Raw genomic sequence first — 13,419 nt, forward strand, 5'->3', positions numbered from 1 at the left:
GTCTGATGATCGAATTGGCATGATCAACCCTTTTGTTAAATTTGAGCTTGTCTCACGGCAAACTAAAGTCCGGACTTGTTCTGCAGACTTTCGCCGATTTTGTTGATTGTATTAAAACGAGCGTACCAGATGTCTTGCCTAGTGGACAATGTTTTAAACGTTGCACGGCAAAGACAATGCTGACGTCACTAATCATTGCCAGCAAATGGTTGCTTCATGCGAAAGCATGATAAACCGTTTGTAGATTGACGACTACAAGTTTTTCGGTTGTGACTGACTGATGAGTCCTAATAAGGACGAAACCGGTCTCAGTCTACCGAAACTTGTGGTCTGATGATCGAATTGGCATGATCAACCCTTTTTATAATAAAATAGTATAAATATAATCTTTGTGGTACTCTTAAATTAGCGTAATGCTGATTGAACAAGTAAAAACTACTGTTTTTAATATTATTTGTTTTGAAATTTCTGAAAAAAATCTTGACTAGTTATAAGTGTTTTTGTTTATGTCAATTACTGGGTTTTAATCGAAAATCTACATAGAGAGATAAATAAAAACTTTATTTTAAACTAAAAATTATAATTTTTCATCTTTTAATGTTTTATAAGCAGTTTCATTTAGATATATTATTTAATAAGATCTATAAATAAGAAATATTAAATAAAGTAGAAGCGAATGATATTATAAATAACAAGTTGAGAAAGAAAAAAGAAAAAATCTGTAAGTTTGGCACATTGAATTTTATAACAAAAAGGTTCAGGTATAATTTTTTTGGCCAAAAGAAACTAAATTGAAAACTTTATTCACATCTTGAGTAGGCTTCGCTAATTATTAGTTATGAAAAAACTTCTTATTTACACATAAAAAACTGACGGCTTTAAAATAAAAATGAACTTAAATAACTTAGTAAACGCAAATTCTTAAAGTTCATTATTAAAAAATAATCTCTACTACTATTAACTACTAAATAAGATAAAAATTTAAAAGGAAAATTTTTGAAGTTTACTCAAAAATTTTTTAAGGATTTTAAACTTAATTGACAAATCTTAATGATTTTAAAATCATAAAGTTAGTTTTTAAAATTTTCAATGGGGTTTAAAAAGTAAAGTATATATTGCTTTTAAACTAATTGTTAGCAGTATGGTACAAGTTAAGAGAAAATATTTTGAATCTAAAAAAAAAAACGGCATAACGAGTATCTTTAAATCGAACTAGTTCAATGATTTGCATATAAAAAATACAAAACAAAAATTTAAGTATCAGACTTTCTACTTAACAAGTTCCAAATGTTTATAAACATCTTTTTAAATTTTGAAAAAGACTTGTTATTGTACAACAACTCAGCTTCTTCTATTGTTGAAGGCAGGTTTTTTCCTTTTGTCTCAGGAAGGAACAATGCTAATAGTCCAGCAATAAACGAAAAACCACCGAAGAAAGCCTGTTTTAAAGTTTTAAGTAAGTAAAAAAGTCAAATAATAAAGATAAGTAGTTTTTTGACAAGCTTAGAATATTATTTTGTTTTCAAGTTGGCCACCAGTCAAAATGTTTAAATGTTGAAATTATGAGATAATGTTTACATTTACTCTACTTTACTGTAAGAAATTCAAGTTGTTTTATTTAGTTTAAACTCACACTAGTAAGCAACATATTGAAGTATATTAACAGCTAAACTTAGAAAATTGCCTTTATTTAATACTCTAACTTACTACGGGTAATTACATTTTACTTTAAAGTACTAATCACAAACATTAACACTAGTAAGAAAACAGATTAAAATGTTTGAACTGAAATTTAAATATTGATTTATGCTATTTTAAACTAATTTTACTTAAAAAAGCTAACACTAGTAAGCCACAAATTAAGTTTTTTGAACTTCTAAAATTATCAAATAACTTTTTTTTTTATTTACCATTAGTGATTTCAAACTGTTTTATTTAAACTAAAACTAGTAAGTATTTAAATTTAAATATTTTAAATGTTTGAACTGCTACACTTTTGAAATAATTTTTAGTTTTTGCTTTATTTTTTACTTCTGACTACAAAATATTAATTTTATTTAAACTAACACTAGTAAGCCACAGATTGTAATGTTTGAACTGAAGTGTAAACGGCATGACAAGATTTGAAGTCATTGAAGCCACAGTTGCTAATCCTACAGCCGTTCCTCTAAATAAATAAATTGTAATTGTAAATAAAAGATAACTGTTCAAGTGGAAATAGAAAAAAATGTCTATATAGAGTATAGACCAGATTTTTAGTTATTATTGTGCTTTCAATTATCTCTTATGAACAAGGAGCTTAAACTACAAACGATAGCTTAAAAAACTTTTATTTGTTTTTATACCAAATTTTAGAGTAATGCAAGCTAATTTTACTTTTAAACTTTTTATATATATATATTTAAAAAAAAAATTGTTGAAAACTCTGCAAAACATTGCAACAAAACGTGTTGAGATTCAAGGCCTTAAAAGGTTAGCTACTTTTAACGCAAAAAAGATGCTTGTACGAAAGCTTAAATGGTTAGAATTGTTTAAATTTTTGAAATGTTAAATCTAGTTAAGTCGCAACTTAATTTTCGCTTGCAAATGGACTAATAGCTTTGTTGGTTGTGACATGCAAAAATTATATTAAATAAAGATATTTCGGCGTAACTTTTGATCTGTTAACAAAAAAGAATTTATTTGTATAAACAAATTAAGAGTTTAATAAACTATATACAATAACATATGTTTTGATTTTGACGGGCTTGGTTGTTTGGATCTCTCGGACTTAAAGCATTAGTTTGTCATTTATATAAATATTTATACAATAGTTTTTATTTAAAACAAACAGACCTTAGTGTAGTAGGGTAGAGTTCAACAGTGTAGTTGTAACAAACCGCTATTGACCCACTTACAGAAAGTTTCCCCAAAATTGAGAATGCTGTTGCTGCGTTCAGAAGGGCTGCAAAAATTTGTTTAATTTTACATGCAAGTGACTTATAAAGATTTACCAAAAGTTTTTTAGATATTTTAACAACAACTATAGCTGTAATTTGAGCCTCAACATTTTAAAGTTTAAAAACCAATATGTACGTGTTTTAATTGGAAATTTAAAAATAAAAAATACTTATTTAACTGATTTTTATGCATTGTACAAACTTTTCTCAATCTTTAGCTTTCATCCAATTGGTTACACATAAGTTAAAAAATGTATAACTATAATAAAAGTGATTACAAATAAACTAACACGTGTCTCCGTAGGAAAACCGTGTACAAAGTGCCGCGCAAATGCAGAATAATCCCCCAAACAGAAGATTACTGCTCACAACGGGTCTTCTTCCGATTCTGTCGATCGCAGAGAAGGAAATTATGATGGCAATGAAGTCAACTAGCCCGTTCAGAAAATTGTTCAGATAGGTGTTGCCTGAAAAGTTAATATTGAATCTTAATAAACCTTTAAAATCAATAGTTCTTTAACAATTTAGGTCTTTTCTTTTTCTTGAACATTTTAAAAATATTTTGATAAAAACATTTTGTTATAGTCTACTTAAGTAAAAAAAGACGCTCAAAATTTAGGTTCTAGGACCTGGTGCACAAAGAACCTTTCGGTTATCGAGTTGCACACCACGGATACCTTTTAATGTCTTGTCCAGGACATTTTATAAACATGATCTTAACAGTTATTATTAGAACATCCAGTAAAAGTTTCAAGTTAACAACAGTTTAGTTTGACTCAATCATTTCTAATCACTGATCAACTTTTAAGTTTTCAACTTAAATGTTAAAACAAGGGTACATTTTATAGATTATAATTTTATCTTACAGCACTAGTAAAGACAGTTATACTTTTTGGCAGTTTAGTTCATATATTTTCAATTAACTAATCAAGATGTAAGTTTTAAAATTTCTAGTATGTACTTAAATTAATTAGGGTCGATAATTACAATGCTTTACAGCTCTTGCAACCACCTACCGGATAAAGTTTCGTTGTTGAATGAGAGTCCGAAGAACAGTAACCCGTTTACGAAGGACACGAACATGACTGTTACGGTGACGATTCGCATCCGGGGTCTTCGGAACAGCTCCACAGGAGAGTAAATCACGTCTTCTTTGTTCTGTTTTATAAAATATTGATAAGTTAATATTCTTTCTGTTAAAAATACAGATAAAATGTAGTTTTTGTGGTTAGAAGACGTGCCTATATTATTAGTAGAGGCACTTTAGTATACAAATAAAAGATTTCAGAAAGAAATATTGGTGTTATTTACTGAGAGATGTGCTTAAATTGTAAAAAAAAACTAAAGGAGAGCAGATCACGACTTTTTTGGTTTGAAATATTATTTTAAAACTAGTTGATGTTGTTAACTTTGTTTAAGTTTCTCTAACGGTTATAATTTTTATTTACTTGCTGCGGACAGTTTGAGCAAGAATAATAAGTTAAAATAAAAGGTTGGTAGGTTTTTGAGATTTATTTAAAAAGTTTTAGAAAGTAAATTTTTAAGAGTTGAGCTTGTCTTTATCAACAACGCTGTCTTTAGAAAAACTATATTCCGGTGAAAATTTTATAAGCATAAACAAAATACTTTAAGCATGCTTTTATCTGAATAAAAAAAGTTAAGTTTTAGTTCTACTTACTTATATCAAAATGCTAAAAGCTAAAAAAAATTTTGTAAACTTTATTTAAATTTCACCAAAATTAAAAAAAAAATCAATGTTAGTCCTTTTACTTTCAAGCTTTTTGTGGCCGCTCTTTCAAATAAGTCATCAGACAACTTGCTTTTGTTTCTCCTCGCAATCAACTGAATTATTTTCTTTTCCTCTCTTGAGCGCCTCTTATCAAACAGCCACCTTGAAAACAGTTAAATACATCCTGGATACGGTAAATAATGGAGAAAGTTTCATAAATTACAAAGCTTCAAATTTTTAAAATGCAATAGGCGTGCTTAGTTTAGAACTTATGGTTTTATAACATGATAAAAACTAAACTTTTTAGAAAAGCTTGTTACAGGAAAAAAAAAACAGAAAGTTAAATTGTTACAAAAATCTAGTCTAAAATTAGCAAACTGTAAAACTTTTTACTTTTGTTTTTACTTTTGTTAGCAATGATTTTTTTTTCCAAATCTCTAGTTTCTTTCAACAAAGGAGTTTTTTTTTAGTAAGCTTTTAACTATCTTAGTTTATGCCTGATTCTTTTCTTAAACAATATATTTATGATAAAGAACCTCTCTCTATTGTAAATTTAAAAAAAAACTGATTGTTTAATCTTATTGAATTGGTATATTATGAAGTACACAAATATCTAACAACTTTGTGAACTCACCTTGGAGACTCAACGAGAAAGAACCAAAACACAAAGAACGGGAGAATTGTAAACGACACGGCGAACATTAAAAGTCTCCAGGACCTGAGAAGGTACATTATTGTATTAATAAATGTATTTATTTTTATATCTTATCATAAGAAGTGGGGATAAAAAGAAGAAGATTAAAACTCTTAAGGACCTTTAAACGTATGATGAAGATATCAATGTTTTAGTTAATATAGTATTTGTCCTGGAAGTAACATTGAAATGTATCCAAGTGGTGTGCGACTCGATAATTAAAAAGGTTTTTTCGTGCACCAGTTCCAAGGACAAATACTTTGAGCGCTTTTATTTTTGTCGTTACATTAAATAAGAATATAAATAAAAATACATTAAAAATAATACATAAAACAACAACATGACTTTGATTAAATTTCTTAATATCTTTATTTAAAAAAATTTTATTAATCAACTTTATTATTACCTGAAATAGTATCCAAATAAAGATAAAATCATGTGTCCCAAGGAGAATCCGATGTTGAAAAGTGCTCCCACAATACTTCTCTTCGAATTACCAGTCATTTCCATAGCTGTAGTTTATCATAAAACGATTGAAAAAAAAAGTTAGTTATTTTTGTAAGCAAAATATTATTGTCAGCTTTTTTAATTAATTTTTCAGTTACCGAAAAAAAATCCATTTCCTATGCATTGCTTAAATAAATCTTTGTTATCTTAGTCAAGTTAAAGATTACAAACAAAATGTTGAACAAATCAAAAAAGTATACCCTGGTGTAAAAAAAATCACGCGATCTGTTACATTTTCTTTTGCCTGTATAAGTAGAATAAAAAGTTTAAAAAAAAGTTACCAATTAATCAAGCTGAGCGCACCTTTTAATCGAATTTTTCAGATAAAATGCGTTTGTAACTCTACTGTTCGAATATCAACTTAAAAAGCTGTTTGAGTTCATTTTTTTAAATTTAAATTTTTTTTTTCAATTCACGTAACCACTAACAAAATAAAAATTTCCAAACAATTCGTAGCTGATTTGTTTAAGCAGTAAAGTCATTGTAATAGACAAATTTAATATTTTTGGTATCTAATTATAAACATTTCAAGTAACAACTACACTACTATTAGGCTGTTACCGAAAAGCACTGATGAAATACACTTGTTTACAAAATATTTCACAAACATTTTACGAAATAAGTAAGTATGACCTCAATTTAAGTTTTATACTGACCTTATTTTTTATGCCCCAAATAAAATCTGAGAATTTTGAAAACCTGCTACTTGTGTATAGCATTCAAAAACTACTTCAGCACTACTCAACTTACTTGATTCGCATTTAATTTTTTATTTTTTGAAAAAAAAAAAACTTACCGTACACGTATCCCCCGATGAAAGCGGTTTCACTGAAAAGTGTACCAATGAACCTGATCACCAGGAACACTTCGAAACTGGGTGCGTAAGATGAAGCCACCCCAGTTACGAACAAAATAACTTCTACTATTAGGAGAACGTTCTTTCTTCCGTATCTAAAAATTTTTGTCATAATTTTTGTTTTGTTTTCAAACGCTATCTACTATTTAGTTATAAAAAATATGATCTTTACTACTAACAGCACATGCTTTCTTTCATATGTACAAGTTTTATTTAAAAAAAAAAAAATTTATAATAAAAAAAATACTATTTCCAAACAAAATCATCTCTACTATCAACAACACGTTCCTAACTTCATACCCCAGAGTTGTATCGTTTTTTATTGTGTGTAAGGTTTGTAGCTTGGTTTGATTCTTTATTATTAGAGCACGTTCTTTTTCGTATGTGGAAATTGATGTTAGTCGCAAATGTTTAGATTTTAATTTTAAGATAAAGACTTGCAAATGTTGCATATGAGGTCATAAAGGCAAATGGTTGCACTGCGTGACTGTAAAAAAAGATAGATACGAAAACCAAAGTTTTAATTAGTTAGTCTTTGAGTGTTTAACCAAAGTTCTTTACGTACTAGAGCGTTTTATGTAGTAATATTTTTTTTATAAATAAGTGAAGCTACTATGATTAGCAGGAGTAGTATGATTTGACACAAATTATAAATATTTCAATCCAGTTTTAAGCTTATACATTTGTTAAATAACAGTTTTAAAAAATTTAAGTTTATATTTTACTATATTTGTTGTTTGCTAAACCGTAAGTTTAAAAGTTTTTGATCAACATGCTTAAACATGCTTATTAGTATAGAAAACTGTTTACTAGCTGGTTTTTATTTATTTCTGAAAAAAAAGTTAAAAAACACAATGAAAAAATATTTGCTTAATGTTTACTACTAATTATTAATTAGTATACATATTTTATTTAAACCTATCAAGTATTTGTCCACCAACAACGGAGCTTATTAGCACACCGAATGCAAATACAAGTAGCACAACCGAAACAAGAAGTTTTCTATCACATACCATGTTCCACTGTTATAAATATATTTAAAAGTAAATTTGAAATTAAACTAAAAATAAATTATTTTCAATAAAAACCTCTTATCTGCCTAATTACTAAGTTAACACTATATATGTGAAATGTTCACAGTCATTCTGCAAACGTGAAACAATTGTAAAGTAATAAGTTCAGTAATTTTTTTGTTTTACCATGTTTCACTGTAATAAAAACATATACACTTATTAATAGAATTTTTGAATAAAAAAGTTTTTGACTAATAAACAGCTGCTTTCAAAGTTTGGTTTAATTACAAATAAAATAAATATTTTATTGCAATAAAAAAACATAAAATGATTACAAAGTTTTGTTTAAATTTAAGGTAAGTGTTTGTTGGTATTATATATTTTCAGTAGTTTATTAAAAAGATTTAGAACTTTGTAAACTGGTTTTACTGTTTTGCTTTATAGCGAAAATTTATAACTGATTAAGGTTTTGTTTATAAGTTATATGTAACATTGTAACAAGTTTACAAGTTTTAAACACAAACCTCAGTAACCATTGTGTTAATGAATACTGAGTTATCGTAAACATATCTCCCATTACAACTGGTAATGCTTGAGTTTTTTATTCCCGCTTGTTCAATGCAGCTCGTGTTAGGGTGAGGGCATATGCTTGACAAGTTTTTGCTGTACACTGAGCATTGCTGCAAGTATTTTTATAATTGAATATACAATTTTAGGCAATTGTATTATTATTTAGTTTTTGTAACAAAAATGTTGAAAATAAAGTTTAAATAGAAAAATTCTTATTCAAAATGTTATCATTTTGTATTTAATTTAGAAAAATACGAAAAATCATATATATTTTTTTTTAATAATTTCTATTAATAAATATGAAGAGTATAAATATTTGTTAAATGTTATTAAAAAGCTTTGAATAAAAAAACTCACATCAAAAGTTAAACTATCATATTTTGGAATAAAATTATTTCTTATTTCTTTTTCACTCAGACTGTGAGAAGTATCGTCTAATGTGGGAATAAAACATCTGGAATAACATTATTAAAACGTTTAAAATTACTTCAATTTTTTTTTAATAAACAAACTTACAACTTAGTAGTATTTTTCGATTATATTTCTTTTTAAGATTATATTTCAATGTTAAGTTAATTTTTATTTTCGGTTTATTTATATGAACAAATTCAACACATAAATCTATATTCCTCGACGAAAAAGTAATTTGTGTTTATTTATAAATTAAAAAACTTACTAAGTTATAAAAGCATTTTAATTGTATGTTAAAAAAAGCTTCCTCATAACTTATTTAGTTTTTGAAATGTTGCATGTTATCCATTTAACTTTAGTTTGAAATCTACACTCTTTTATTTTTAAACATTCTTAACAATATTTATTGCACACCTTTAAAATTTTCCGAAAATGTGTTTTGCTCAAACTATCTTTTACAAATGGTTTTGTAGTCTAGCAGATGCGTAAACCGTTAAAATTAAGGTGTGTAAAAATGCTCGCCAATTAACTATTATTTCAACTAATTGCACCGAACAAAAGCGTTTGAAAGCGAAAAATTTCAAACATCTTGTGAAAATAAATTGCTTCTAAGTTTTGCAACAAGCACTAAACTAGTTATCTGTGTAAAGTTTAACCCCATAAAACCTATTTTTTTGGCAGGGCTTACTAAAATATTTATTATAAACGCCCAATGGGTAGAAACTTACAAATAATCGTCCCTCGTTAAAAAATGTCGTTTTTTTACTAGCCAATTACCTACTTTATTTTCCTTTCCCCTACTAGCTATTACCTTCTGTTAGCCAAAAGTACCGCGGTAATTTAAAAAAGTTAGCAAAAAGTATATTTATGAAACCCTGATTTAAAAGCGGAACTTTAATCAGTAATTGAATAGTAATAAAATAATAAAATTTAATACAGGTATCAAGTATTAAAAAACTTGTAAAAAAAAAAAACACAAAAACGTAACTAGATTGGGTAAATAAAAAAGTATTTGAAGAGTTTTAAAACAATAAATAAAAGCAAAACAAATTTTTTCATGAAATAATTTAAATTTTAAAAGCTAAGTCTTTAAAAAAAAGTGAGAGTTTATTAAGATACTAATTTAAATGTCAAACCTATATGGAGGCGTAGCTGCTATGAAGACCGGGGACAAGTCAATTAATGCTGTGAAAAGTATAAATTGAAAAATATTACAACAGTTTAATAAATATCTATGTTGAAATAATAAGAACATGTTTCCACCTGTTGTTTTGTTTTATTTCATTTATAACAAAGTAGCTTAGTAGTTTAGTTTTTAGCGCTAAAATGTCTCTTTTTCAAAAAAATTTTTCCAAGCTGAAATTTGTAGACATTATTCAAACTTTTTTTTTTTGATTTTAACTGGCATGATTTTGTAAAAATTAAAAAACAAATTAACATAGAAAAAACTTTAAAAACCAAAAACATAAAAAATTGCTGTTAAGAATTAAATTTTAACTTTTAAACACAATCATGAAATTAATAAGCTGTCTTATTTTTAAAATTAAATGAGATACTTTAACATATATACTAAAATAGTTTTAATAAAAACAAACAAACCAACCATCCGGAATTGTGATCCACGTAACCAACAAAACCAAGAAAAACTGATAAACTTTCAGGTCTCCAACTTCTTTCATTATGACGTCAAAGTCGTAACTTTCTTTTGAACTTACCGCCTCCGAAGTTTGTTCGCCTGCTGCTGAATTTAAATCCTGCCCCAACTCCAAATCCTGCTCTGAACTTTGGAACGATCCGTTGTCGTAAACCTTCACCTCCATTGTTTTGTTTTTGTAATTTGTCTTACGATTTCTGCTAAGTGCTTAAAAAGTCGAAAAGTTTCAAACAGAAACAAAGCGTTTCAATTGAAATCGTGCTGGATTAAAACAAAAATATGAACTACTTAAATTCATAAAATCACTTTTGGTTTTTTGATAATAAAAATGTAACTTTTTTTTTTTACTTTTGACGTACACAAGTAGTCGAATTGTATACTCAAATTTAGTATAAAACACTTGAGCTAGTAATATTTGAAGTCTTAATAGTAAAAACACTTGGATAATTAGCTTTAAAGTGTAGTTTTAAACAAATTAGAAGTTAATAAAAACTTAATAGTGTGAAAATACTTTTAATTTTAGTTTTTACTAAACATTTAGAAAAAAGAAGTTCTCAAAATTTTTACTTGCTTAATTTTTTCATGCTTATTCTGTACGACGAATCTTTTTATTTATTTATCGTTTGTATACAGTTTAAAACCAAAAGTGTTACATAGCTTGTTTAATATTTAGTTATCAAAATTGTTGTTTTTTATAAAATAGTATAAACAAAAATATGCAGTTATAAATATTAAAATAAAGCAAATATATTACTTAACTATGGATAAATAAAAACAAAAACGTTGCAAAAAAAAGTTATCAATGCAACAAAATAAAGTTCGATAATTTTGCGAATCTTTTTATCCATACTTAAGTAAGGTTATTTTAGAAATAATTACTCTGGTATAAAAATGCTTTTAATATGCTATATTTATAGAAACTTATATGGATAAGTGAACACAAAGGACTGTAAAGTTAATGAATGCATCAATAACTTTACTTTGTAACTTATTTTCGCGGCGTGGAAACTTATCATTTTAATTAAAGTTTTGTATTGGACAAACCACAACTTTTGCACGCTTTTCACACAAAAAAAAAATTTATAAATTTTTTAAAATTGCAATTCTTCATGACTAAGGTGTATTTTTTTATAAGTGCATTCAAAAGTAAGTGATGAAAGTAAGACTTTGAGTGCGTAATAATATCAAAACTGCAGTTAACAACATTGCATGATAAGCGTAAAAATTGAAAACAAGTTTAATATATACATAGTAAATTTAATTTGTATATGACACTAATGAAGTGGTAAGTATTCTTTTATATTACTTTTTTAGAAGATTTTCAATAGCTTACATGAAACTTGTTGATTTTAGAACTACAAATTGATGTTTTCAAAATATAAAATTGTATGAAAAAAGTGAGTTTGCAATGATTTTACAAAAGACGTTTTTTAAATTAAATTATTAAATAATAAAAAATTGCTGTCCTACAACTTAAAATAGCAGTAAAAAAAAATTGCTAATTATTTTTTGATTGTCTAATATAAAGCTACGCCAAATTTATTTACGTTCATGAAATAATTTCTTGTTAATAAAATAACTTAAAACAAGCACATACACCAACTAATATACTGTTTTCACCTAATAAAATTTCTACAAACAATTAAAAAAATTAACTGGTCATTCAACGTAAAGTTTAATTACTACGTAATACGTACGTAACTTGGTATGAGCACGTTTTAAAACAAAATGCAGTTCATGACTATATGATATAATATATATTACTAATATTTATGTTTATAATTTACTAAAAGTTCATTATTAAAACTTTAGTTGTTTAGAAAAAAAACTTTGGTTGGAAGGTGTTATTGTTTATTCGAGACTAAATTAAAAAATATATGAAGCTCATATATGACTAACAATGTCATTTAAACAAAAAATAAAAAAAGAGGAAATGAAAATTTTTTATGCTCAAATTTTTTTTGGAAATACCGTAAAAATTTAACAAGTAAAACCAAGTAAATTAGATAGGTACTATGTTTTTTTCGAAATAAAGTTGTCAAATCTTTGTTTAAACCTCAATTTAAATTTTGCTGTACTAAACTCTAAATCTAAAATAAGCTTGTAGTTATTTCAGTATAAAATAGCAGTTTTACTAGTTCACTTGTTTGATTAAATACTTTTTACTACTTTAAGATTATTTCAAAACAATGTATAAACGTTAACTCTTAAAAACTTAATTGTTTTTCTCTCTTATTCAGATGGTAAGTATATTTTGACTGAGCTGCAACGAAAAACAACTATATTTTCTAATAAATAGTGGTAAGATAAAACAAAAAAACTGTAAAAAATATCAGTGCAATCAGTGGCGACACGTTTTATTTTTGTTAGGGGGTGCAAAAAGTTTACAATTGTTTAAAAAACATCTCAGTTTGATAATTTTAAAAAACTAGATTAGTAAATTAAAAAAAAATAAATTAACAAGATAATTACAACAATCCGTTTGTAAACCAAGTTACATAAAAAAAATTGTATAATTTTATAATAAGTTTTTTGTTTTTTTATGTCGAGCACTGCCCAATGCTCCACTCACACAACGCTTCTGCTAGCATTTGTTTATAAAGTATTAAAACACCAAAGTTCTAAGATAAATTTTTTTACAGTGATCGACAATATGTTACTTATAAGCCACTTATATTAACCAGCAAGCACTTAAACGTGCATTCTATGTACTGTATGTAATCGTAAAAGCTATAAAGTAAATGTTGAAACAATAAAATTAGGCTGCTACAAACTTAGAACAACAATAAACAAGTACTGCTGAAAATTTAGCTATTACTTGATACATTAATTACATCAAAATTATGAAGCCTTTTTTTACTATTTCAAAATTAATACTCTAACTTTTTAAAATTGTTTTGATAAATTAAAAGCAACTTAAAAAGATTACTTAACTTAAACTAATAAAAAGTGGCTTTAAAATTAAACTGTATAACAAAGATTTTCAAAACAAAAATAAAATATCCGAGACAGTTTAAACATATTTCTAAATAAAACGCCATAAAAA

The 13,419-nt window shown here is 26.3% G+C and overlaps 1 protein-coding gene across 1 annotated transcript; it reads right to left on the reverse strand.

The window, feature by feature from the left end:
* Nucleotides 1–1,253: 1,253 nt before the first annotated feature.
* Nucleotides 1,254–10,539, reverse strand: LOC145828911 (beta-alanine transporter-like). Its single transcript, XM_082936656.1, has 14 exons — nucleotides 10,323–10,539; nucleotides 9,856–9,904; nucleotides 8,666–8,762; nucleotides 8,263–8,418; nucleotides 7,644–7,747; nucleotides 6,666–6,820; nucleotides 5,769–5,874; nucleotides 5,303–5,386; nucleotides 4,710–4,830; nucleotides 3,956–4,097; nucleotides 3,230–3,406; nucleotides 2,836–2,944; nucleotides 2,068–2,167; nucleotides 1,254–1,439 (listed from the first exon to the last, which is right to left on the reverse strand). The coding sequence occupies exons 1-14, from the start codon at nucleotides 10,537–10,539 to the stop codon at nucleotides 1,254–1,256; spliced, it is 1,803 nt and encodes a 600-aa protein (XP_082792782.1).
* Between the last annotated feature and the right edge of the window lie 2,880 nt (nucleotides 10,540–13,419).

This window comes from Thalia democratica, chromosome 2 (assembly GCF_965202585.1).
Source record: "Thalia democratica chromosome 2, ktThaDemo2.hap1.1, whole genome shotgun sequence".
NCBI classification, from domain to species: domain Eukaryota; kingdom Metazoa; phylum Chordata; class Thaliacea; order Salpida; family Salpidae; genus Thalia; species Thalia democratica.